Below are 27,160 nucleotides of genomic sequence, written 5' to 3' on the forward strand. Positions count from 1 at the left end.
TCTAGATAGGTAGGTACATTTCATCCAATGCATACAAAAGTACCTACATTCTCTCATTCTTATCGGAAGCAGAAGTTTATTTTAGTTGAAATGCCTTTGTTTGATTTTGAATAGCAATTTTTGTGGAGATATTCTTTTTTTTCCAATGTTTATTTTCGTGTATACATATTTACGTGTATCTATCTCGGAACAATACAAAAGGAAATCACTCCTTTGTTTACATCTCGTTTTCTGTTGCTCCACTGATCAATATCGTCAAGTTTTCCTTGTCTTTGAGAGATACAGTGCTTCCCAGAACACTTCTGTGAAGGGTGTTAAAATACTAAGGTGATTTTATTAAACCGTGAAATAATATGAAAGTTTTATTTTGTGGATGGAAATGTAAAGTAGCCGATATGTGTAATCAAGGCTGGGTTCCAATACTACGGCGTTGCATATAAACAATGGCACCAGGACGCTGCAGCCACCTGCCAAACACACGGACAAAACCTTTCACCTCATTATAGTTTTTTCGCAGTGAATTCCATAGATTGGACGCCCTAAATACTTTAAAAACCTTCTTTCAAAATCATCTGGTCTGCGTTCTGGCTCTGTGAAGTAAGTCACGTGACCGCGGAGTGAGTGTCTATTGGTGAGTGGAGAGTCAGGCCGCGCTGTGATTGGTGAGTCGGGCTTCATGCTGTGCGCTGATTGGTGAGTCTCGCTTCCGCCTGGAACAATAATACCCGCGCTACAAAATGGCTGGCTCAGTGCTGGCACAGAGCAGGGAGGGGCTGGACATGCCCTTTGTCTCAAGTTTATGAAATTTTTGACCTAACATTTAGCCCGACCATGTCCCACCAGGCCATTAGGTCAAACTTACCACAGTTACGAAAGAGGAGAATTGCAAAAAAGAAATTGCTGAGGCGAGGAACCCCGCTGAAGGAAGGCAATAATGGTGAGCAGTATTGTGAGGAGCATTTGTTTGTTTTCGTTGTTATTGGCCAATCACCAGCTCGTAGGTGGAGGAGAATTTCTCATCTGGAAGGCCCTTTGTGGCTTCCCTGTCCAGGAGATAGTAGAGCCACATATTCCTTGCATTCTTTTAGGCAGGTTTGAGGTGAATTTGCAACGGCAGACATTGATTTTTGCGTGTGTGTAAAAATGAAGGTTGGGGCTGTGTTGAGGGCGAGGGGACACCACCAGCCACCTCCACGGGGACTGTACCGCTCATTATCCACCACAGATAACCTTGATGTACCCTAGCAGCGGTCCGTCAGGTCAGGGCAGGTGTGAGGTGGACCAGGGTTAGGAAAGTACCTTGTCATTTGAGGCACATGATTAGGTAAGGGATTGTGTTTAGCAAGTCCATATCTCGTGGTGATTAGCCAGTGTAGGTGCGGGAAGGACACACGGGGCCAGGGAGCCACACTCGGGTGCCAGGGGTGACTCACGGGTCTGCCTGGCTGTGACGTGTGGAGGCGTTAGGTATTCTATTGTCGCCTCTTGTCAAGCATGGGTCTGGCTGGCCTGCTTTTCAAGTCATTCGGCCCCGCGGTCATCTATTTATCACTGTGTTGGTCCCCGTGGCCATGTGGAAGGGTAAATAAGACACAGGGGGCAGCTGTGCAGGCATCAGCTGTAACCATAAGAGGCATGATGCAAGTGGGAAGGTGTTTTGATGGATGCATTAAATTTGACATGTAGGTTTTGCCATGGCAGCTTCAATAGGCTCTCTGTACACTGCTTGTCTCCTGCTGCAATGGTTAACAAGCATGGTACAAGTGTTCAGCTGTTTCATTGTTAATGTTGATGTAGACTTGAGGTACAGTCTTTGCAGTGACTATTCAGCCTGGCTTTCCTTTGGCTGGTTCTCTTCTTTTGCAGCTTGAGACATAGTGCCTTGCTCTGGAGGTTGATATTAATTAGTCGTCTTCGCAACAGTATTTTGGATAAACTGTTTATTCCAATGGTCATTTTGGTCTTTCCTTTCCCTCTCTTTCTTGTGAGATTCAATGCTCTATGTCACCAGCAGTCTGTGGTTGCAGCCTCTCTCTGGTTAGCTCAGGTGTGACATGTTTTAGTCTTGTTCAGTACAGGATTTTATTCGTTTCAGATCATACATGTCACTTCTAACTATTACTTGGCTTCAGGTTGATACTGTTTAGCCCTTGGTGTTTTCTATGATTGGGCTGTTTTGCTGGTCTCAGTAAGATGGGCAGACATGCTTTCAGGCAGCTTCTTCTATTGGTCTTAGTATAATAGACCCCGGGCTATTTTGCCATTAAATATTTCTCTTGTTACCAAGGCAGGCTCTGTACAGTCCACAGTTCTCACAGACGAGTTAAATAGCTGTGCAACAAGCAAGATAGTTCACGCTTCATTCATGCTTGCAGGATAGTTTCATTATATATTGTAGGTGTAGGTGTACAATTGCATCTAGGTATATTTCACTGTGGAGTTTGTTGTGTGAACTGATCCATTCTGTCTCGTGACAGCTGCTGTTTAGATACTGTAGCTGTTACTGGCCACAAAAGTGATGTTTAAGGACTGCGTCTCTCAGGAGTTTTCTTTGATTATTAGATTTGTTCAGTACTGCAAAAACTCAATGCCTCCATCTATCAACTCAACATAACCTTCTAGACAACTCTCCCCTCTTCTTCAATGACACTCAACTGTCCCCCTCTTCTACGCTGAATATCCTTGGTCTATCCTTTACTTATAATCTAAACTGGAAACTTCACATCTCATCTCTTGCTAAAACAGCTTCCATGAAATTAGGCATTCTGAGTCATCTTTGTCTATTTTTCTCACCTTCCCAACTGCTAACTTTGTTCAGTGGTCTTATCTGCCCATGTTTGCAGTACTCTTAGCATGTATGGTGGGATTCCACTCACACAGCTTTATTAGATAGGGTGGAATCAAAAGCTTTTCATCTCATCAATTCCTCTCCTCTATTTGACTGTCTTCAGCCACTTTCTCACCGCTAGGATGTTGCATCTCTTGCTATCTTCGGCCGTTATTTTCATGCCAACTGCTCTTCTGATCTTGCTAACTACATGCCTCCCCTCGTCCTGTGGCCTCGCTGCACAAGGATTTCTTTCTCTCCCTCCTATTCTGGTCCCTTCTCTAATGCAAGAGTTGTTAACTAGTATTCTCAATCCCTTTCTCTGGTAAACTATAGAACTTCCTACCTGCTTCTGTATTTCCATCTTCCTATACCTGAACTCATTTAAGAGGGAGCTTTCAAGACATTCATCCCATTCTTTTGACTAACTGTCTTGGACCTGCTTGGGAACTGGCATCTAAATGGGCCTTTTTTGTTTAATAATTTTTGTTTCCACATGGTCATATTTCCTTGTACATGAAGAAAGAAATAAGTAAAAAAAAAAGGTAAAGAATCAGTGATGAAATACAGTAATAACCTTGAGTGTGTGATATTGTATGGGAGAATAGTACAGGACTGTATGTTGTTGCCTTACTTGTTTGGCATACAGTACATTATGAGATTGATGCTCTCATTATGACATATTTTGTACTGTATATTATTTTGCATTTTAACATTTTATCATCTTCATTATAAAGAAAATTACTTGAAAACTACAAAGAATGCACACTAAGAAGACTAATGATATGTTGAAGTAAACACAAAGAAAATCAAAGTAATTGTACCAGATTTCCAATTGCTTTGGAGGAATATTGGAATATTTGGTGTAATTATTATATGCTGTCTGGAAAACAAATATGTAATGTGAGCTTCTTTATTGATAATATTTGAGAAGCTTATTTTGTTCATAGGCTATCTAGTGAAAAGTTTTCTCCACATGACAGTGAAGGTGGTCAGTGATACCAGATAAATGTTACATAAGTAGTGCTGCTCCTTCAAGAGATACCCTATCATAACTCGCTGCAGATGGTGCAGTGTTTGTTTATAGTGAAGTAGTGCTGAAGACAGTCAGCCCACGCTCATATGATAAACCATGGAGACAACACAACCCTCTCAGCCAGCAGTGTGTCCTGCAAGTGTCACAGCTTGTGTGCACCAGTCAGACACGCAGGGTAGTGGTGGGACTGACGTGAAGCTTAATACTGACTCAAATATCTTCATCTTTTCCTCCAGGAAAAGATGAATGTATAATGAAGAAAGAGCAACACCATAAAGAACAAGAGACATTAGGAATGTGTTGGGTCTAGACAAGAGGTGTATTGCCCTTATCATGGAAGGAAACTAATGGAATCTCATGCTGGGCTGTGGTTATAGATTTCCACCACAAAATATATATTATTAGAAATACATTAGACTAAATAAGTGGACTAATTTGAGGAAAGGATACTCAAATTTTTTGAAAAACTTTTATTTAGAGCAATAAAATATAGTACCTATGAGATATTATACAATAAAGCACACTGAATCTTTACTTACTTGCTGGATAGATGTTGCAGAGATGTAAGGAAGATCTAGATTTGTGTGTGAATTAACCACAATGTTTTCCTTTTTTATGAAAAGAAATCATGATTTCAAGGATATTACATAAATAGCTCTGCTTGGTAAACCAACAGCAACGTGTTATGAGCCAGTTCTTTGCTTTCCCTCAGCTTTTATAACAGTGTGTCTGTGCAGAACATTACTATTGGCATGAAGTGGTGCGCACTCTTGTGACCACCTCAGGCACATTCTCTTCCACCTGATGCAGGTCTTGCCCAGACTGGTCACTGGGGCAGCAGGAACAATGTCTAGCAGGTCATGTTACACACAAGATACTGTCAGATGTTATAATCTCAGGACTAAAATCACAATTTATTTACATGAGGTACCATGTGTGTAAAAACTGCACTTTAGAATATCCAAGGCCAACTTCTGTATGATAGGTTTTTTTTTTTTTTTTTTTTTTTTTTTTTCCCAATGAATTTTTCATTTAGACATTTTTTCTTTAATGAGTTACAATGCAGCAGAATGCACACCAAATGCACATAGAGCAATGTAGGCACATTAGATTTGCCTGTGCTCTTGTGGGCTTTGTCCATCATCATCAGTGAGGACCAGACAACAGACCCAGAACCCTCACCCTCCCGAGAGTGCATCTCAGTACTCTGTTAATTTTTTTTTATTTGTTTATTTATTTTTATTTTTATTTATTTATTTTTTTTTTTTCCTCAAAATGAATCATATTTATATCAGTAATTCTACTCACTGTATGGGCCTTGCAGCATTGTAAAGCTCCATAGTGGGTGTATCTTTCCCCTGTAAATTAATCTGTGAGGAAATTGAACATACATGTGTGCTTCATTGAATAATCTTCATGGCCATTTATTAATTGTTTATTATTAACAATCACTTGTCAAACTGAGTTAAATGCCTTTAACTGGTTGGCTGTAATGTATGTTCCACTATACTAAAACTCATCCGTACCTACCCATATGGCGTTGGCCATGTCTGCCGTGAGACTATGCCAAATCTCCAATAAAAACAAACTACTCACTGTCCTGTAATCATAGCATTATCAACAAAAACGTTCTCAGAACATTCAGAAACCTTAATTAAGTGGTAGATGATGTAAATAATTGTCATATACGAAAATAAATTAAGCTAGTTCATATACATGGACGGTGATGTGTCATATCAGGTCAGGCGACGTTGCCACTCACGACCCAGGTGGAAATTCCCGGGGAGGTTGGGGGCGGGGGAGTCAGGTCGCCACGCACGTGTCGCTTCACTCCTCCTCTGGTCACCACCATGGAAGGACCCCCTGACACTTCCCCGTCATACACTGTCTTGCGCAGCCAGACCAAGGAATTCATATTCTGCCTTAATAGATATTTCTTGCAAGAGAAAGCAAATCGGGCAACACTCTTACCTTTAACTCAAGCAAGGAACCACTCAATATATTACTCTGTGTTTCTTCTCGTATGTGCACTTATTTGACAAACATGTAAATTACTTGTCTCATTTTCATGTATATAACCAGAATCTTTATTGCGTTTAATGTACTATATAGCTGCATAGGTATTTGGGTCTCTTCTGACTTCTTTTAGTGAAGTAGAGAACGATCATCACTCCGTTTTCTTTGAAGAAGGTACTGGTATAGCAGTGGCAACGTCGCACCCAAGAGGAGCCACACCTTGTGGGTAGCTACAGATGAGTTCTTCTATAATGACTGACTACAGAGTGCCAGTCCAAACAGTACAGGAATAAGAAATGACAACAATAACATGTAGTAGATGTGTACATGTGAAGCTTCTCCCCTTGCCACTCCTTGGATGAGTCCTTCACTGGGGTAATCTTGTGCGTACACTGATTGTTATGTCACCTTAGAATCCATGGAATGGCATCCTTCATTGTCACCAGCAGGCTTGTGGGTGGAGATGCCAGTTAGTGTTGTTGCTGTGCCGGGGATCACTGTGTCACAATTGCCATTACGCATTCACTTGTCTCACCAGAGCTGTGATGGAGCCATAGCTTCTGGAAGATGTGGCTTTACTACTTGATTTTTGTGTAGAAATATGAGTGGTGACATGGGGTTTTCCAAGGTGGGTGTGTATGATGCATAAGTAAATTCCCAGTAAATGTGATTATGCTCAAGACTAGCATAAAACATCACAAGGAGTGTTCAGGACCATTCCAGTGGACAGGTTGAGACAGCAAGTGTCACAGATTAACTCCTTCACAAACAGTGCTGGATGAGACGTTCAAAATTCCACACCGATTAAAGTTAATTACATTCCATGGTATAGCTATTTGAAGGAACTATAGATACTATTTTTTTCATTTTTGTGTTTAATATTTTCTATCTAAATTGAGAAAATTGCTAGGAGAAATTCAGTAAATAATACATAAGAACATGGAAAAGTAATAATAAAAGAACCAGTGACTTAACACGAGGCAGGTTCTGAAATGAAATGGACAGTGTAGCTATTTAGAAGTAAGAATGATGCATCTGGCTCTGAGGATGACTGACAGTACTCTTGTGCCAATTGCAAGTGCCCCAAGGATTCATGTGTTACATTTTCCCTACAGTTATGAGAAAGAATTTCCATTGTTTATCATCAGTGGAGGAAGGGCAAGCTATAACTGCTTGCTTTGTTTTGTTAACATAGGAACAGTGGTGGTGACAAGAGTGGCTGGTCACCTCAAGCATTCAATAGTTGTAATGGCATGGCTGGTGGACAGTCTGTCAGTCATCATCATTCAGAAATTATGTAATTGCTCTTAAATTGTTGCATGTGTGTGTGTGTGTGTGTGTGTGTGTGTGTGTGTGTGTGTGTGTGTGTGTGTGTGTGTTTCTGCTCACAAGCTTTATTTATTTATTTTTTTTTTTTGTTTACTTATTTACTTATTTGTTTGTATTTATTTGTTTGTTTGCTTATTATTTGTATTTATTTATTTATTATTTTTTATTTTGTTGTCATTGTTGTTGTGTGTGTGCTGCTACAAGTAAGGTTGGCTCTAGTTTGGATAGTTCTTCAAAACAGACACAACACAAAAACTTGACACACACTTACATAATTTGGCTTCATAGTGTACAGTAAGTGTGATGACAGTTTAACATATCTGCATCATTACTCTTCATCTTACTGTACCTAACTGTTTCACTTCATATTTGATTGCATTTTTTATGGTGCTTATATAAGAGAATGAGCAGAGGATTCCCCATGTAACAGAGTGAGCAGAGGAGGTCCATCTTATGCCATGGTAGAGCTGAGAGGTGGAGAGCAACATGGTTTTAGCAGTGTAAAGCTTTCACTGCAATATGAGACAATTAACACACTACAGGCCATACAATACATGAAGTCTTTATAAGCATCCTAAATAAAGTAAGAGATAATAATAAAAGAAGAAAATGGCAACTTCTATGTGGTTTGAAAGTTATAGATAGTTGAGGATAAATAAAGATAGATAGATAATTAATGAAATAGCTGTCAAGGAGTTAAAGAACAACAGTGCAGGGCCATCAGATTATGTTACCTTGGGATATGTACAGTACAAGAGGAGTGTAGTGGTGACTGGTGTCTGGTTGACTGGGTGTGTGTTTAGTTGTGTAAAGAAGTCTCACACAAATACCATTACAAGCATTAAACAAAAGTGTAGGCACCATTTTACAGATGCATTGATTATATTTGTCTGAGGCATGGCTATTAAAAGGGAAATTAATGATCGCTTTGAGTGCCAAGAATGTATTCAGATGGCAGTAGCTAGTGATTGGGTGTGGTGTGTGATGTGTATCAGGAGCACGTGAGCAATTAACTGTTGTGCAAATAGTTAGCTGAGCTTTTACATTGGATGATGTTTCATTGGATGATGTTTCCATTGGTATTTGAGTGTGGTCCATGCCACCCATCAGCTTTACTTGTCTGTGTGTACATAGTCACTCGGTGAAAGCATTCAAGTAACTTAAGATTTTTAGTGTGTTGAAAATCTTTTTATTGGCATCAAAGTGAGGTCTGTCAGCTATTATTCATTAAAAGCAGCTGTGTGTGTGTGTGTGTGTGCGTGCACATGCACACCGGCATGTATCAAATTGATGTCCATGCCAGCCTAAAATGGTCATTAAAGCAGCTACTAATGTGCTTGACAATAGGAAAGAAAAAGAAAATTAATTTAGAGGCATTTGTGCCAGTCATGGTATTGGCATCATGGAAGTAAGAGTAGCACATGATCCACAGATTTTGTCAGCATTGTCTATGGTGTAGCATGGACACAGTGAGAAAAGGAAGGGAAGGGTCATGTAATGAGGCTCGTGCTAGTGAGTTGAAGTATTAGAATTGGTGGTTGAGTAAGAGAGAGTTCTCAGTGAGAAGAGTGGTCTCCTATGCTATGAACTTGTAAGGATTATAAAATTGTCAAGGTCACACATAGCAGTGTATTTCTGGAGGCTACTACCATACATTGCATCACGGTAAACCATCCCATTTGTTGTCATTACATCAAGAAGAGATTGTTTACACCCACAAAAAAGTTGACGAGGCTCATGGGCCTTCCAACCTCTTCAGTGAAAGTTATAATGATGGTCATGATTTATGGTCTGATTAGTGCATGTTTGTGACTAAGTGTGTGCTGCTGATGTATTCTCAAGATTCCAGTGTGAGTCTTTCCAGTGGTCTTCCATCAATGGTGGGGTGTGGTGACAGTACTACCACAGATACACTTATAGTTCTCACCAGTAACTTTACAAATGAAAGCCCTTTCATTGTATTTATTTACACTTTTTTCTCTCAGTACAATGTATATGGAAGGCCTGAAAAAGTTCAGTCTGTCCATCATTCAGGAAAATTTCAACACAAAGCAACAGTAACTTGACATTTCCTGAGATGTTTTAGTGATATAAATATTTCCTGGAATAATATTGAGTCATTATTGACCGGGTACTCAAAGTTGTCCTGTTTTTTAGTGGTATTAAGCAGTGAACATGGACAAAGGATCTCTTTTTGGTTGATAGCTTGGAGGAGTGTGTGGCAGCATAAATGAAGGAAACGTGTGGACAGAATATCTTGGGAATACTTGTACCAAGGTCATGCTGGGTTGGAAGCTCTGCACTACAGGTGGAGGGAACCTGAACCACCAAAGTTGTCTGTGAATTATGGTCATCACAGTGCCATATGTATGTTATAGTTTCAAGAGCAGGACACAAGTCACTGCTGGGATTAAGTCACCCATTTCAATTGGAACTTTTTTAGCCTGTATCCTTGCTGCATCACCCCCTTTTTTTTTTTTTTTTTTTAGCTTGGCTCATAAGAATACATTAAATATACACAATTTGTCGATATGTTTCTTAAATTTTCATTATAGAGAAGTCGTAACACTTTCTTAATGATATTTTGCTATCCTTTCCTCAAAATTTGAAACTTGTTTAGCAAAAAATTCTCTATGATGAACTATCTGTATTTATTTATTTTATTCTATTTATTATTTGTTTATTCATTTATGTATTCATTTATTATTATTATTATCATTATTATTTATTTTTTTTTTTCTAGTGCTTTGGTGTATGCTTGGAATGGTTGTTTACAGGAGATATTTAAAAGAAGTTATAATAATTTCACATGGTAACATTATTCTAAGGAGTAAACAGGAAGCTCACAAAGTTTGTAATTAGTGTTATTTTACAGTACTTGTGTTAAAGAAGCCTCTGGTTTGATATAGGATAGTTTTTGTACACTTCTAAAATTACAAGGGTAGGTTTTTTATGAAGAATAATGATGATACACTACATTGCATTTGTTTTAATGATTTATTTCCATGGAGATAGAAACTTTGAAGCATGTGAGTTTGAATAATAGGCACGTGTCTTCTGTGTCTCTTAACCCTTTCAATACTTGGACGCTGTTTCTACCGTGAGTTTTGTGTATGATTGCAATATTATATTTAGATTAGGAAGAGTCTATGGTGGTCAGAAGATTAATGGCCAGTCTTAACTATTTCAATCCCAACATAAGTATCTGAAAGCTATACTGAAGAGGGTAAAGTTAGAAAAAAATGTGCAAACTTTAAGAAATCCTGGAAACAAAATAAAACAAGATTAAAAAAAAAAAATTATCTGAGTTATATTAGGTGACGTGACAATACGGATATGAAAACCTGAACAAAGCACTTTACAACCACAGTGTGCAATGGTGTCGTGAGGGAGAGAGGAGGGGGGTAGTGAGCTGAGTGATCCCTCAAGTGTATCAAAGCTTGACGTACATCACACTGCTTGTTACCCCGGCGTGAGGAGACTCCTGCTGTGTGCCTTGTGTTTGTTGTGTTGGGCCAGGCTGTGTGGTGTGTGTGTGTGTGTGTGTGTACATGTGATTAAGCCTTTGTACATCCATGAGTGATGGTGTTGCGTTTGGTTATGGCTGCTTTGTCATGTGTTGATAATAAAGCTGTGGTGAAGTGTATTAAGGGAAGCTGCACATTGTTGTAGGATAGAAAGTAAGTTTGTTTTGAGTGTATTAATGGTGTATGATGTATTAGGTGGTTGTGTATAGTGAGGACTTACTGTTTTGTGTTCACTGATGTGCTGTGGGGACTGGAAGGCTGTGTTGTGTCAGATAGTCAATGTGGATTTTGGAGTGGAAGCATCAATGTGTTTTAAACCTTTCTTAGAAAATGGAAGTTGTTGTACTATTTTGAAAGTTTCTATTATTCGTTGGTAAATAATCGTGTGATATCTTGTGGATGGGTAGATAAGATAACAAACGAGAAGAGGAATCATTGTTTACAGCTGCTTTAAGATTTTTATTATTTTTTTTTATTTAAAACAGTGTTGAGTTTATCCATATTCTCATAATTTGTGAAGATTTTGCCATTTGTAGATTGGTGTGACATGAATTAGTATGTCATTGCCATTAATGACCAAAAAATAAGGAAGGCCTCTTCTTTATCTCTTTCTTCATTGCTTCTTAGATTTTTGTGTTCTTGTCTCATCTCCATCTTGTTTCAACATTTATCTTGATTCCATTGAGCAGCCAAAGTGTTTGTCTACTTTTATCTTTATTCTTTATGTAACTGTCACCTTTAATTTGTTTTTAGTTGGAGGGAGGAAATTTGTAGAAATAGATATTAATGCGGAGAAAAATCCCTGGGAGATGTTGTAAACTCGTCCTTTTCTATTGCAGAGGAGAAGTGTGAGGTTCCCATTATGCAAAGTGCGGAATTGGACATGTTTGGATTGGTGGGAGGTGCAGCAGATGCCAGCAGTGCAGGCACCTCTGCCATGCACCACCACCACCCTCCCTATCACCTCCGTCGCAAGTCTCACAACTTTCTCCTCACCAACCTGAAGATGGCAGTGGCGGCGGGAGCAGGTGCATCGGCAGCCACGGTGACTGCATCCCCCACCACCGCCTCCCCAGCCTGCATCTCGGCAGCCACTGCCGGGCTGCCCTCTGCTGCCACCAGCTCCACACCAGTACTGTCTCCCACCGCTGCCATCACTGCAGCCACCGCCTATTGCCCCTCCATGTTACCCACCCGCAAACGTCCTCGCAAAACTTATTTTACTGGGGATTCTTCCACAGGTGAGGAGAGATGAGTGAGGGACGGCTGTCTTTATTATGGAATACTGGTATTGTGATCATCTGTCAATATGTGGGATGTAACTATCAATATTTTGTATTGTAACTCGGCTCAACGCAATTGTCATAATGCATGCAGTTAGTTGTTAGAACAGCATCTCATGATTCCTTATTGTTACAGGGTTGGGGTGTAGTCCTGCAGCACATTACCTCTTGTATGAACTTCCTGACGAGGTGCTACTCACCATTTTTTCTTATCTGTATGAGAGAGACCTGTGTCACGTTGCACAAGTCTGTAAACGCTTCTACACAATAGCCAATGATAATGAATTATGGTAAGTTAATCCCATGTGTCTGTTTATTGAGGGAGCATATCAGCCTCTTTGATACATTTTCTGTCAAAACCATAAAACAAGATATTTCCTCCAAAAGGCTACTATTGTTCTGGCAATATTTTCAGAGATAAAGTTTTCAGTATTCTGCAGCCATTCTTAAAGCCTCTGGCAGCACTTTTAAAGTTATGTGCTTTTAGCAGTGGCATTTAAAGGTCCACTCTGAGGAATAGGAAACTTGTGCATAGATTTTTTTTTGGGGGGTGGGGCAGGGGATTGGGGAGAGGGGGCATGGCCTATATCGTAACATTCTTGGTGTTGTATTGTTGTCTCAGGGGCTTGCCTCGAGTCTACCAGTGTCTTGGAGGACTGAAAGGAAAGTTCAAAGTGATTGGATGAGTTTTAGAGAAAATGGCTCAGAAGGCTCATATACCCCCTTAAGCAAAGGCTGAGATATTTCAGTTTGTTTAGCTGTTTACTTGCAGTACCTATTCACCCTCATTTTCTTTCTTGTGCAGGAAAAACCTCTACCAAGGTCTGTATGAATATGACCTGCCACTTTTCAATCCATCACCGTGCAAGTTTGATTTTGTCCAGCCAGAAGAATGTGATTATGACAACCCGTGGAAGGAGAGTTTCAAGCAGCTATACCATGGCGTGCATGTCAGAGAGAATTACCACAAGCACGGTGGCAAGGTGGGTGTGATGAAGGGTGACTACAGGGTAACAAGTGTGATAGAACCCAGGTAGTTTCTTGTTTATCATGTCAGAAGGTAGAGAGTTAAGGAAATTATCTGTAGCTGGTAGAAGAATGTTAAAGTATGTAATCTCTTGGTGGGTATGATGAAGGGTAACTGCAAGGTAACAAGTGTGATAGAACCCAGATAGTTTCTTATTTACCATGTCAGAAGGTAGAAAGTTAAGGGAAATGATTTGTAGCTGGTCTAAGGGTATATAGTTTCTTACATTCTTGCAACAGAAGATAGGGAATTAAGGGAAATTGTTTGTAGTTGGTAGAAGAATGTGTTGAATTAGTAGTGAATTAAGCAATTTGAAGATGATTTGCAGCTGGTCTAAGGGTAAATAGTTTCTTACATTTTTTCAATAGAAGATAAGGAATTAAGGGAAATGGTTTTTCGTTAGTATAAGAATATGTTGAAGTATATAAGTTCTTACATACTTTACATCTGAAGGGAAGGGAAGTAATTTGAAGATGATTTGTAGCTGGTCTAAGGGTATATAGTTTCTTACATTTTTGCAATAGAAGATAGGGAATTAAAGGAGGTCTTTTTTTAGTGGATAGAAGAGTAGAAGAGTGTGTTGAAGTATATAATTTCATATATACTTGAAGGTAGTGTAAGGATGTTTTGAAATACATGTCAACACTGCCGGCCTGAAGCAGTCAGAGGAATTGCCAGACATGGGGTTTTGGGTGCTAAAATTGTTGGCAAAATTGTGATGTATCACCACAAGACTTGATGTAATGAGGCATTGAACATATTCTTAATTTGTATGTCTGAGCTAAGTGGATATTTATCTTTTTACATTGCAACACTTAAAAAAAATCATATCTTTTTATGTCTTTAACAGTTTCATCACTAAAGCTTTGTTATCTGGCAAAGAAACAGAAACATTTGGCACCAAGCTTTCCACAATATATTTATTAAGTAATCAACAACATTTAGCACACCAGTGATCCTGTCATACCATACACAATATCTATCAAGTTTCTTTGCATACCTGATCTCAGATTGTGGCTCATCATTGAAAACTTTGACCTTAGATGTGTCAGGATAGAAGTTAGGAGTAAAGTAATCATGGAAGAGGCAAGAGTTTCACATACTAAACTTATTTCACCTGTTCAGTCCAGTAGCTTATTGTTTATATGATTGATTTTGAATGTATCTCTCAGTTTGTATTAAGCTCTAACTTAATGGAACAAGGTTGTTATTCATGGTTTGAAGGAAATGTTTTTTTGGCCATGATAAGACTCAGGTCACAAAGTTAGTGGCAGAATTATTAACTACACATCTTAAGAGAATCTGTGTTGCTGCAGGAGACTGGCAGGTCGGTGGCATACTTTGAGACCATTCAGGCAGCCTTTGACTACTGTGACGACATGGAGCGGCCTCTCGTGTTGATTCACTCAGGGGTGTACCGGACTCGTCTCATCATAGAAACCAATATCTCTCTCATTGGGGCAGCGCCAGGTGAGTGTTGAGTTCTGGGCCTGTATTCTGAAACACTTCTGCATCTCACCTCCACTATTCTCAGAGGGCTTTAGTTGAAGTTACACTGATTTTTAAACATGTTTGTGTATATCTAGTGCCATGTTAATAAGGTTTCTGCAGTACCAACAGGACAAATTCTCTTTCGAACACATTTAATTGTTTCTGTGGCCCTTGAAAAATTGATCGACATTAGAGAGGAAGATGTTTCAGAATATGGCTCCCGGAGACCTGTGACGGCAGGAAATTAGAGAATTGGATAGTATTTTGAAAAGGGTGTTACCATTGGGATGAGTAGTATTGGAGGCACTATACTGTAATGAACTCTTTGCTTTTTGGAACAGTGTTTATTTATAGCTTGACAGGTACATGAATTGACAATGTGTTGAAGGTTATTCTGTCTGCAAGTTGTGACAGTTAACATGTTGAAGGGGGTGTTACTAAAGGGGTGAGGAGTATTGGAGGCACTATACTGTAATGAACACCCTGCTTTTTGGAACTGTGTTTAATTGTAGCTTGACAGATATATGAATGAATGTGTTGAAGGTTATTCTGTCTGCTAACATGTAAACATTGGTAATTCTTTAGTAATGATTTATACCTCAAACATGTTTAAAGATGACTATTGTATATAAGTTATTGTGTTCTTAAAGCAAGTTTCATCAGGTATCTGTTTCCTAGGATTTTTATTACTTTTGAAGATGGCCATGAGTTGTCTTTGCATTTCTCTCTCTCTCTCTCTCTCTCTCTCTCTCTCTCTCTCTCTCTCTCTCTCTCTCTCTCTCTCTCTCTCTCTCTCTCTCTCTCTCTCTCTCTCTCTCTCAAAATTCATAGTATTGAAAACCAGTTTTTTTTTTTTTTTTTTTTTTCTTCTTCTTCTTCTTCTTCTTCTTCTTCTTCTTCTTCTTCTTCTTCTTCTTCTTCTTCTTCTTCTTCTTCTTCTTCTTCTTCTTCTTCTTCTTCCTCCCTTCCACCACTTGTATAATTCCTTTCCATGTTCAGTTAGGTGAGGTTTATGCAATGAAGAATTAAGTTCAGAAAAATTAAGGACCAAGCAGTCACAGACAAACCTGAACTTGTCAGTTCATCTTATTTCTCGTGGACGAAAACTTATTAATTTATCATGGCATGCCACTGTTAACCCTTAGCGTAACTCTAATTCGTTGCTGTCTTCTCCATCCTAGGTAATGTGGCAGAAAATGTGATCCTGGAGGAGGAAAGAGAGTCCACAGTGCTCTTCAATGAGGGTGCCCAGCAGGCCTACCTTGGCTATGTCACCATCAAGTTTTCACCACACAGCTGCAACGACACTGTGCAGCACCACAAGCACTATGCCCTTGAGATCCAGGAGAACTGTGCTCCTACGATAGAGCACTGCATCATTCGCAGCGTGTCGCACTGTAAGATTTCTCCCTTACCTTTAGCACTAAGTTGTGTGTGTGTGTTGCTGATATTCATAACACTTGCAGTAATAGTTGACTTTGTATATATGGTGAATTACAGCTAGAAATATGTGACCGTGGTAAAACATTGCCAGAACAGCAGATTTATTTTTGTAACCAGCCATATTAAGGTGAAAACAGTAGTTATATGTTACTTCAACGACTTCTATAGGGAAAGATGTATAGAGGTGGTAACTATAAAACATCTGACAGTTTCATCAATTCCAAAAAGTTGTACAAAGGTCATGGTGGGGGTGATAGGAGAGAGAGAGAGAGAGAGAGAGAGCAATTGAGAATGAGGGAGACATAAAGGAGGAAAATGACTTAGGAGAGAGCAGGGATGAGAGGATCACATGTAATACAACACTCATATGCAAAGAGGAAAATTCTAGGGAGGAAGAATCTTGGAGGTGAAATGGTAGTAGGGTGTTATCATATATGAAGAAATATTTTTGCCATAACATTGCATAGATAGAGATGGATTGAAAGACATGACTCAGAGGAGAGGCAGCATGGGAAGGAGGAGGTGGCAGTGGTGGTGGCTGCATCTGAGGCTTCCCTAGGGCCAGGTGGCAGGCTTCACAGCAGGACATGGAGGGCTTCAGGGCTCACTCCCCACACTCTCATCTTGTATTGCTGCTCCTGCTGCTCTTGTTGCCAGTATTGATATATTGATTTTTTAATTGGAAGTTGAATATTTTAGACTTTATGCAATTAAGGATTATTGCCTAAGCTATTTAGAGTAACATAAGGTTATTGCTATTTCTAGTAATTACGAAGGACCAAAATCTGTAAAATCTGTTGTTTTAATGATGGTGCATTTTTTATAAATAGATATGTAATACTTCTCCACATCCTTTAGAAGAAACAGACATTATAGTACATAGTGCCTGAGAGTAAGAAAGGATTAGGGCACTTGTGCTAAATCAAAATATCAGAATATAGTGGTAATTTAAATTTGAATTTTTGGCATACATCTAGACATGAAGGAAATACAACGCAACACTGAACTTGACTGCCTATAAATTTCACCTGATCTCTGCACAGCATCTAGTAAAGGAGAGGGAGAACACACATATTGTAGCCGTGATGGAAAACGTCTCCATCAATATCCACCCACATTTTGTTGTCCCTTTTACTCTGGTGCCTTTGTTTATAATGTCTTCAATTGTTGACATTTCATTTCATATGTGATTATACTCTTTCTTTGTATGTATTCCTTTTCATAACAATCTTTATACTTGCTTTGAAATTCATCTTCAAAATCATGGTTGTCATGGTCTGAAAGTTCACCCTTAGAATGGCACAGTACAGTCACGAGCTTTAGTCGAGTAACATCACACTTTCTCTGCATTTAGTGTCTTTATTCAATTCTAAGTTCATTGACTCTCTACCTCATGCCAGTATTTATAAGAGAATCAACAAATCAGAAGACATAAATGGAAATGATATTACACTGGAAATTAACATAAAAGGTTGTTAATCTGTTTCTGACCAGAACTATGCATGTATCCTCCTGTTCTTTTCCCATTGTTATCTTAGGTTAATCCCTTCAATACTGGGACACATTTTTACCTTAAGATTTATGTATAATTAAGCCATTTTATATACACTAGGAAGGATCTATAGAGGTCATGAGTTTCTGACGCTGTATAAAATCACTAATTAGTAGGCAGAAAGAATGTGGAAATGCATCATGGTACTCAAGGGATTAAGTGTTTGCTTTGAGTTGTCACTATATTGATCAAGAATACTGAGCAGCTTCCACTTGTTTATTTTGCTTCATCATAGTAGTTCCATTCTCTTTTTTCATCTCTCTTCTTTCTCATTCCCTCTCAGACTGCATTACGAAAACTACACCAACGAAAAAAAAAAACAACGAAACTATATTCACTTTATCCTTTCTTATGTCCTCTCTTCTCAGTCCTCATAATCACCAAAATTTTCTAGACAGCTACCATACATACCTCCTCTTTTCCTCTTGCCCAACCACCTTCTCCTTCCTGTCCTGGCAATTGCTTCATCATAAGAGGGTAATAGTAGTTTCAAGACATTTGTTCCTTAATTTTTGTTAATTCTGTACTACTCTAACCCTTTCAGGGCACAAATAGGTTTTTGGGTCATGTCTGTGAGACGCAAATTCGGTTTGCAAAATTGAATAGAATCAATATTCTTATGCATAATAGAGTGTTACGCATCTACTGTAAAAAATTTAGGTCTGCTCACCCTGGAAAGTGGGGCAATAATCATAGGAAGTTGGCTTTATGGTGGTATGTTGTGCGCTGTTGAGTATTGCCATCATAGCAGGTGGTTATTTTCCGCCGCAACTTGTGCAGGTGTTTTCACAATATTACACAGAATTTTCTGCCTGATTTGAACTGCAGTTGCTCAGAACTGCTACAGAATGTGCTAGGGTAATTATTTTTCACACCTGTGCATACATTATGTCCACACAAATAATATAAAATACGTTTTCAGTGTGTTTTCGTGATGTACGTACTATCATGAGCGAGGATACACATGCCCATATATGGTAATATACAAAATATGCAATATACTACCAATAAACGAATAATATCTGGCATATCTGCTCTCTAACAACAAGATTTGATCATTACTCTTGTTATTTCTGTAAATAAATGCACAAATAGCCATTAGCGACGTCGTAAAATAATAATTATTGTGAAAAAAGGGGCATCTGATACTCTACTGCCATTGTGACTATATTTTTCTTACCATGCAACTGATGGCGCATCCCGTGAGTCGAGGGAGGATGGGAGAATGTCATCTGGCAACTAGCAGCAGCCAGGAGGCGCGCGGTTTAATTCTGTGACTCGTCAAATATGGGACCACGATCGTGGACATGAGACATTTCCCTCAAAGCCACGATCGTGGTCCGAAGCACTGAAAGGGTTAAGGGAACCAGTACTTTAAGTGGGCCGTTTTTAATATTTTGTTGCCCTTGGTTGACTTTCTTCCTGCATAAAAAAAAAAAAATAATAATAATAGTCCCAATGCACCTGCCTCACCTTATTCTCTCCTTCCACAGTGGGGGCGGCTGTAAGTGTTAGTGGGCCGGGTGCTGATCCTGGGATACGCCACTGTGAAATTAGTGACTGTGAGAACGTTGGCCTCATCATCACCGACCGGGCACAAGGCCACTACGAGGACAACGAGATCAGCCGCAACGCACTGGCTGGAATATGGGTCAAGAACTATGCCAACCCCATCATGCGACGCAACCACATCCACCATGGCAAAGATGTCGGCATATTCTGTTTTGATGGGGGACAGGTGAGTAGTGGCCTCCATTTGCTGTTTTTCTGCTCTCTCTCTCTCTCTCTCTCTCTCTCTCTCTCTCTCTCTCTCTCTCTCTCTCTCTCTCTCTCTCTCTCTCTCTCTCTCTCTCTCTCTCTCTCTCTCTCTCTCTCTCTCTCTCTCTCTCTCTCTCTCTCTCTTAAAATATTTGTTCTGCTATGCCTTTCTTTGAGATATTTTGCTCCTGTTGATGTAAAAAAGAAAAGTATCACTCCAGAAGGCACAGTTAGTCATGCACTGTTACCTCTCCGCAGGGTTACTTTGAGGCCAATGATATACACAACAACCGCATAGCTGGCTTTGAAGTGAAGGCACAGGCCAACCCAACCGTAGTGCGCTGTGAGATCCACAATGGCCAGACGGGGGGCATCTATGTCCACGAGCACGGCATGGGCCAATTCATCGAGAACAAGATACACTCCAACAAGTATGCCGGTGTGTGGATCACCTCCAACAGCAATCCCACCATCAGAAGGAACGAGATATACAACGGCTTGCAGGGTGGCGTGTACATCTTTGGTGACGGCCGTGGACTCATTGAGCACAACAACATCTATGGTGAGTATTTCTCTCTCTCTCTCTCTCTCTCTCTCTCTCTCTCTCTCTCTCTCTCTCTCTCTCTCTCTCTCTCTCTCTCTCTCTCTCTCTCTCTCTCTCTCTCTCTCTCTCTCTCTCTCTCTCTCTCTCTCTCTCTCTCTCTCTCTCGTATATGCTTTTCATCTTCTAATTAGCATTCCTCGGACTCTCATCTACATTCCCATAAAAATAACGTTCTTAACAATTTCTTTCTTTGCAGAATGATATATGCAATTGTTCTCTTAAGTGCTATTATACATACTTTTTTTCTTTTGTCGTTCACTCTCTCTCTCCCAAGGAATCTTGTCTGTTGCCTGTTGTCAATGCCAAATTTGAAGGCTTACCTCCAGTTACCACTACACACAACTGTCTTGATGTCTGTGCCACAATATCAGCAAAACAATAGCAATGGTAGTATGGCATTTTACAAAAGTTACTGTCATTATGTCCTATTGAAGGCTGCTCTCCTTCACAGGTAACGCACTGGCAGGCATCCAGATACGTACCAATAGCGATCCCATCGTGCGGCACAACAAGATCCACGATGGGCAGCATGGGGGCATTTATGTTCATGAGAAGGGACAGGGTCTCATAGAGTGCAACGAGGTGTATGCAAATACACTGGCAGGTGTCTGGATCACTACAGGTAAGACTGCCTCCTGCATATGGCTCAATCATGCAATTAGTGTTATGTTAGTATAGGTATTCTTGTCACTCTATAACAAAAAGATGAGATGTCTCAGTAATCCTCTACCAAGTTTCCCCAAGTTTCCTGAGACAAACATTGCTGTAGCATTTTTTTAATCTAAAGTTCCAGTTTATATAATGGTGTTGAAAATAAATTTGATGCAGCTGTGGAGAGCAGAATTAAAGACATTGAGGGACTTGTAACATGTCTTGTTTTAACCCAAATGGATTGAGTCAATAGTGAGAGACTGATGGTTACAGAAACCAACATGAGATAATAATAGAAAATAGATGTACAAATTTTGATGAGTTTGTGAAATATTAGGTGCATGACAGAATTAACTCTAAAAGTGTTGTATGGTCATTTACTCAATGTATGCATGACAGTAATTGCTTAACTGAGATGGAGCCAAGGCTTTCAAGGTTTTTTGTGCTATGCAAGATACTTATTCCTCCACCCATTGCAGGGAGTACCCCAACACTGCGGAGGAATCGCATCCACTCGGGCAAGCAGGTTGGGGTGTACTTCTATGATAATGGCCATGGCCTGCTAGAGGACAATGATATCTTCAATCACTTATACTCAGGAGTACAAATCAGGTGAGTGTCTTTTGTTGTGCCTGTACAACTTAGCTTCATTCTTAACCATTAATGTCTGATTGCCTGAGAGTTGCTTGAATATATTTCTTGGAAAATCTAATCTCATTTGACGTACTCTTTTTCCAGGACTGGAAGTAACCCCATCATCCGTCGGAACAAGATATGGGGAGGGCAGAACGGTGGTGTTTTGGTGTACAATGGTGGTCTGGGACTACTGGAACAGAATGAAATTTTTGACAATGCCATGGCTGGTGTGTGGATAAAGACGGACAGTAACCCCATCTTGCGGCGGAACAAAATATACGATGGAAGAGAGGCTGGCATTTGTATATTTAATGGGGGTAAAGGTGAGTAGGTGACATTGCACCAACAATATCAATCTTCTGAAGAACTCAACATCACTTACTCAAGAAATTTTCCTGTCTACATACTTAATGGTGTTTTCTCTTTCCAGGGTTGTTGGAGGAGAATGAGATTTTCCGAAATGCGCAAGCAGGTGTTCTAATATCCACCCAGAGCCATCCGACACAGAGCCATCCTAGTTTAAGGCGGAACCAGATATATGACGGGCTTGCGGCGGGCATTGAAATAACCAATAATGCAACGGCAACATTAGAGCACAACCAAATATTCAATAATCGTTTTGGTGGCCTCTGCTTAGCATCAGGAGTGAACCCAATCCAGAGAGGTGAGCGTTTCAGTACTATATAACTGTTTGGCAAGTATTGATAGTGATTGTCTTGATTCTCTTTATGACATTTAGGAGGAAATTCTCACTGTTAATCTATGGAAATGGTTGTTTTTAAAATTTCTTGTTTATTTGTATATGCCAAGGAATTTCATGCTATGAACTGTAATTATTTGTTTAAGATCTTACTAGCTTTTGCAACATAGTTATGAATAATTTAGATGTGGTTAGCTATTGGGAGTGGGCCTTTGAAATATGCATGTTAATAGAGGTTGTTACGTGTGCAGTAATGATATCGCTTTGATGGAGCACAAGCTGTCTTTGAAACTAGATTAATAAGAAACATATCAATGCATTTATCATATGAGTGATTATGACTGAGATTGTATTAGATTAGGCAATGTGGAAATAATAGACGATACTGACTGAGTTGAAAGTTTCATGGTGGTCAGTAGATGGGAGACAGGATAAGGCCTAGAATAGCAATTAAAAGAGCAAGCATAAAGTTGAGTTAACATTGTAAGCAAGAAGACAAATTACCTTGCAAAATAAGATGCCTTTCATTAATTCTTCATTCCACTTGCAGGCAATAAGATATTCAGTAATCATGATGCTGTGGAAAAGGCTGTATCCAGTGGTCAGTGCCTCTATAAGATATCTTCTTACACAAGCTTCCCAATGCACGACTTTTTTCGGTGCCGCACATGCAATACAACTGAACGGAATGCCATATGTGTGAACTGCATCAAGACTTGTCACAATGGACACGTGGTGGAGTTCATACGCCATGACAGGTAGGTGTCAACAAGGGCTGTGTTTGGAGGGAGGTTATGGCTACTTTTTCATTTATCAGTAGAATTCTTAAAACTGAATCTCTCTCTCTCTCTCTCTCTCTCTCTCTCTCTCTCTCTCTCTCTCTCTCTCTCTCTCTCTCTCTCTCTCTCTCTCTCTCTCTCTCTCTCTCTCTCTCTCTCTCTCTCTCTCTCTCTCTCATATATGTAAAGTATTTGACTCATTCCCATATATTTGAAGTTGTGGTTCAGTGTCTCACTTTCAATCTTGCTATTGTTTTAAGGTTTTTCTGTGACTGTGGTGCTGGGACCCTCAACAACCAATGCCAGCTGCAGGGGGAGCCCACGCAGGACACAGACACCCTCTATGACTCTGCTGCGCCCATCGAATCACAGTCATTGATGGCAGAGGTCTAACTACCGGCTGGGAGCATCACCGTAATGTAAAGTTTGTATTTAGACTCTGCCTCGGATGCCCACCAGCCTTTTGGTTTATGATCAGTATTTAGAAAAGCAGGATTAGTGTCTTCATGCACTTTACTTCTAACTAAACACAAAGTATTGGAAATTTTACATAGACTATATTACCCACCTTTGTACTGTGATTTGTCCACATCACCCATAGCCATATAGTGGATTATATTTCTATTGCTATGAATTATCTGTGGACTTAAAAACGCTTAATGTTATGCAGTATATGAAAGCGTTCTGCACTCTGGAAACTCAGTGCCGTGGGGAAAAAAGAAAAGAGAAGAAAAATCTCAAGGAAGTGAATGTAGTCTGATTTTATCCTGCTTGACCTTCACAAAAGCCTTTCTTTTAATAGAGTGATGATTGATGTGTATCACATCAGATTATGACGTGATGACGTCCGTTCGTTGTCAGATATTTCCTGCACAAGGTGGAAATATTTTGTAAGTAAGGACTAGGAACAATTATTTTGTGTGGAACCATTAGAGATAAAGCTTGTTTGCGCCATCATTGTGTACAATGCAGTGGTGATGGTGATTGGCACAAAAACCAATATGGACTAAGCACAAGAGTGGTTCTCTACCTACAGGATTTCTTTGCTTACATGAGTACCAGTGATGTATATAGCTGCTGTTTGGATGTGTGAGGGTGTGTATATATGTGTTGAGTACAGAAAATACAACCTGTTCCTTGCCTCTATCCATAAGGCAGGGATCATTTTGCAATGTTATGATTGAGTACAGTTCATAATTAGGTAATAAGATGTTAAGATTTTTATATAATAATCTTTGAAAAAAAATCAATATGCAGTAATTGTAGTTGTTTCTCATAATTTCCCATGTTTTTGTTTGGAAGATCTGTTGTATTATTTTGCATGTGGAGTTAAGTTGCATTTTTATAATGTATTTGTGAGCCTCTAAGGATATTTGTTGTATCAATTTTGTTAGAAATTTTATATTGCATTGGAACACTACAGATAACTGTGATTAAAACCAAAATAAAAACTTAGTGTAACTGCACACCACCTGGGAGCAGCCAGGACAATAGAGCAGTGGCTTTCTTCTCCCCAGACAGTAAAGTTTTATGTCTCCCTGCTGGCGTAGGTAGGATATCTGTGCAGCTTTGTATAAAAAACAAAAACAACAAAAAAACATGGATTTAGATAGTGCCTTTATTTTTTCATTCAAGAGTTCGCATGTCCATCTAAAGGGTCTGAATCCATTGCTTTTCTGCAGTCCTCCCAGTGTCATCTGGCTCACAGAATGTTGCTCTACCCCAACCCAGCTCCTAACAGTTCCATCCCCAGCACCTTCATCACTGTCATAACCCCATTTGCTGCTGCCACTCATTATTCCTCATTCTCACCTCTCATTGCATCATCATTCACTCACACTAGCATATACAGCAAACTCTCCTTTATCTACGGAAATTAACTTTTGAAATGGGAAAAGTTAATTTCCCCAGAGAAGATACTTCTAGTGTGTCTAAGACAGGAAAGTTCCCTCCCTACTACTTCTCCCACCGCCTAATGATGCTACACCCTGCCTCACTCCTCCCTTCACCCATGAGTGTGACGGCATCCTATGATGTGATGTCCAGAGCCAGTGTCAGCCACAGTAGGGTCACCTATAGCCCAGTAATACTATCCACCCAACCTGAACACTTAGCTGTGGCATGCCACTACTGTAAGCTCTCGGTTCATATTTGTGTCGTTCAGATCACCCTGAACGCTAAGACTCAGACACTTGCCTTTCAAGTACATCTGCAGACCAGAAAGCATCCTGGGGAGTTTTCAGCTGCAGTTACCAGGAATACCACACAAATGATCCCTAGACAAGACACTTGTTGAAAGCTGAGTGGCTGCCTGTGCAGGAGAGAATACTGCACACCAGTGGTCTCGACTCAGTCCAGCAAACCTTGAGCTATGTGTGATACGATTCCAGTTTTGCTACTTTATTTGTTTTTGTTAATCATGAATTGTCATTATCATAAGCCAGCATCTATTAGGGTTCATTATCCCCAGGTGTACCTCAGTGTTTTCCCTTGTGTCCCTTTCTTGTGGTTCCTCTTACATACCTCAGACTCCTCCCCTCAGCTGCCTGCAACTGTGTCCCTCCCTATGTAAGGAAGATTCCTTAGTAGTAGTAGTAATGTTACTGTTGCTCAATGTGCCATATATGTGTTTTAGTTTTTTGTTTTTTCTGTCCCCATATTGAGTTCAAAAGATGTATGTCCACGCTTTTAAAGAAATGCAAATTATATTGCAATTTAAAAATTCTTGAAGCCCAGAGAAGATACTCAGTTTTTTGTGTGTTTGGTTCAGTATGCCCGAGTGTCATTAGTGGAGGAATGAATCCAGCTTGTCCCTGTGAACCTGTCTCCCTAAGAAATGAAGCACCACCTTTGAGAGGGAAGTGTCCTGTTTGGAGATTTGGAAAAAAGGAAGTGTGTAGTGCACAACCAGAATCTGTAATACATTCACGGTTGAAGTATTACCTTTGTGTTCAATTGTGCTTCCATGATTAAAGTGTAATTGGGCTCCCACTTCCTTAATCATTGAGGAAAACATCTGACCTCATTTACAGGAGATAAAAAATTTGGCAATTAATATTGTCAAGAGACTGAAGCAGCTTATTTTCTCTCTTCACATTACTATCTCAGCATCTTTTCTCACTTTTGTACACTTCATACGCCAGTATGTGTTTGCTTACATGTTAGTTTTCTTCCCCAAGAAATGATAGGCATTCGTTTTAGAATGCACATCTTATTCATGTGTACTTAGTGTGCAGTTGTAAGACTGAGCAAATGACTGTGACAGTAAAGATGCAAAATTGAGTGCTTGCATTTATGTTTGTTGACAAAATATGTATAGTATTTACTTCTTTGATTGTTATTATAATGTGTTTGAAACATTTAGCTGCTATGCATTTTTTAACACAAAAATGTGTTTCTTTGAGATTGTGTATTGCATTGTGTGCAACCCAAAATCACTGTATGTTATATATTTAGGAGCAAGTTTCAAATGATTTTGTATCTTTACCTGACACAGTTGAGTGTATCCTAAGTCTGCCTGAGTGAGTCATGCATAAGACATTGCCAGTGGTTAGGCTTAAAGGAACTGGTGTAGTGTCATACTTCATCCTGAAAAAACACACAAATAAATTTACTTATATTTTCCTGGGTATGTACGTAGTTTGAGTTGGGAGATGTGTGTTGCATCTTGTACTCAGCTAATGATTGGTGATCAAACTAGTGTTGATATGGTAGCTTTGTGTGGCGTCTGAGGTAATACTATGTAGTGTGTGCAAGTACTAAATTTGGACTGCAGATACTGGTCACTACAGATGTTAGTTGAGTACAAAATGGAGTTATAATGTACCCAGGTCCCTGTTGTACCTCAGGCTGGAGTTTTGTAAGACTTCTGAGTAAAATAGTTCATAGGTAATTGGAAAAGCATGTGTTTTTTACTCTTTGATAGTGGTAAAGAGAAGTATATATTATATACAAAAAAAGAGCTTGGCAAGACATCATCTATGAAGTAGAGTGCAAGCCTAGCCCAAGCCTGCCTCCACCACAAGCCTCCGAGTGCGCTGGACACACCTGACGGAGGAAAGTGACGTCAGGGCTTTACCGAACAGTTTTAAAAGAAGGGCGAATCCTTCAGTACACTGGAACTACTTACTGCTGTGATCCTGTATTGCCAACCTTGACGAAAGGAAAAAGAACACCGTTTTTATTTTGTAGACGAGTGAACCAAGTGTACGTAGACATGCTTTTATTTTGTTTTATTTCCTCGGCCAACGATAGGTAACAGTTGAGTATGTGAAAGATAGGCCTCATTCCACATATCGATGTAGTCTAGGAGCTCACCACAGGAGGACAGTTATTCAGGCCAAGTACCTCATTTCCAGGACTATCTGGAAGGCCTTTACAGCAGAACTATTTCAGGGGTCCTTAGATGGTACAGCAGCAGGGGACCGAGGGCGTCATCAAATGATGTGCACTGTATAAAGGGCCTAAACATGTATATACAAATAAAAACTCTGAATCTAAA

The 27,160-nt window shown here is 39.7% G+C and overlaps 1 protein-coding gene across 2 annotated transcripts; it reads left to right on the forward strand.

The window, feature by feature from the left end:
- The first annotated feature begins 709 nt into the window (after positions 1–709).
- Positions 710–27,160, forward strand: LOC123516928 (F-box only protein 11-like). 2 transcript variants are annotated; one of them, XM_045276702.1, is made up of 14 exons: positions 710–937; positions 11,575–11,976; positions 12,155–12,308; positions 12,824–13,001; positions 14,362–14,515; positions 15,718–15,933; positions 19,025–19,269; positions 19,548–19,851; positions 20,345–20,515; positions 21,024–21,156; positions 21,283–21,503; positions 21,611–21,844; positions 22,431–22,638; positions 22,920–27,160. In XM_045276702.1, the coding sequence occupies exons 1-14, from the start codon at positions 832–834 to the stop codon at positions 23,050–23,052; spliced, it is 2,859 nt and encodes a 952-aa protein (XP_045132637.1). In that variant the 5' UTR covers positions 710–831; the 3' UTR covers positions 23,053–27,160. The 2 variants fall into 2 exon arrangements, with proteins under 2 accessions (XP_045132637.1, XP_045132638.1); XM_045276703.1 differs by lacking the exon at positions 710–937 and adding an exon at positions 1,557–1,581.

The sequence above is a fragment of the Portunus trituberculatus genome, chromosome 41 (assembly GCF_017591435.1).
Source record: "Portunus trituberculatus isolate SZX2019 chromosome 41, ASM1759143v1, whole genome shotgun sequence".
In the NCBI taxonomy this organism is placed as follows: domain Eukaryota; kingdom Metazoa; phylum Arthropoda; class Malacostraca; order Decapoda; family Portunidae; genus Portunus; species Portunus trituberculatus.

What these genes read in the sequence shown, in the direction of transcription:
- LOC123516928 (XM_045276702.1), top strand. Translation starts at nt 832, where the DNA reads ATGTCCCACCAGGCCATTAGGTCAAACTTACCACAGTTACGAAAGAGG. An exon ending in CATTCGCAGCGTGTCGCACT is followed by an intron (nt 15,934 to 19,024) that starts GTAAGATTTCTC and finishes CTCCTTCCACAG; the next exon opens with TGGGGGCGGCTGTAAGTGTT. An exon ending in TACTCAGGAGTACAAATCAG is followed by an intron (nt 21,157 to 21,282) that starts GTGAGTGTCTTT and finishes CTCTTTTTCCAG; the next exon opens with GACTGGAAGTAACCCCATCA.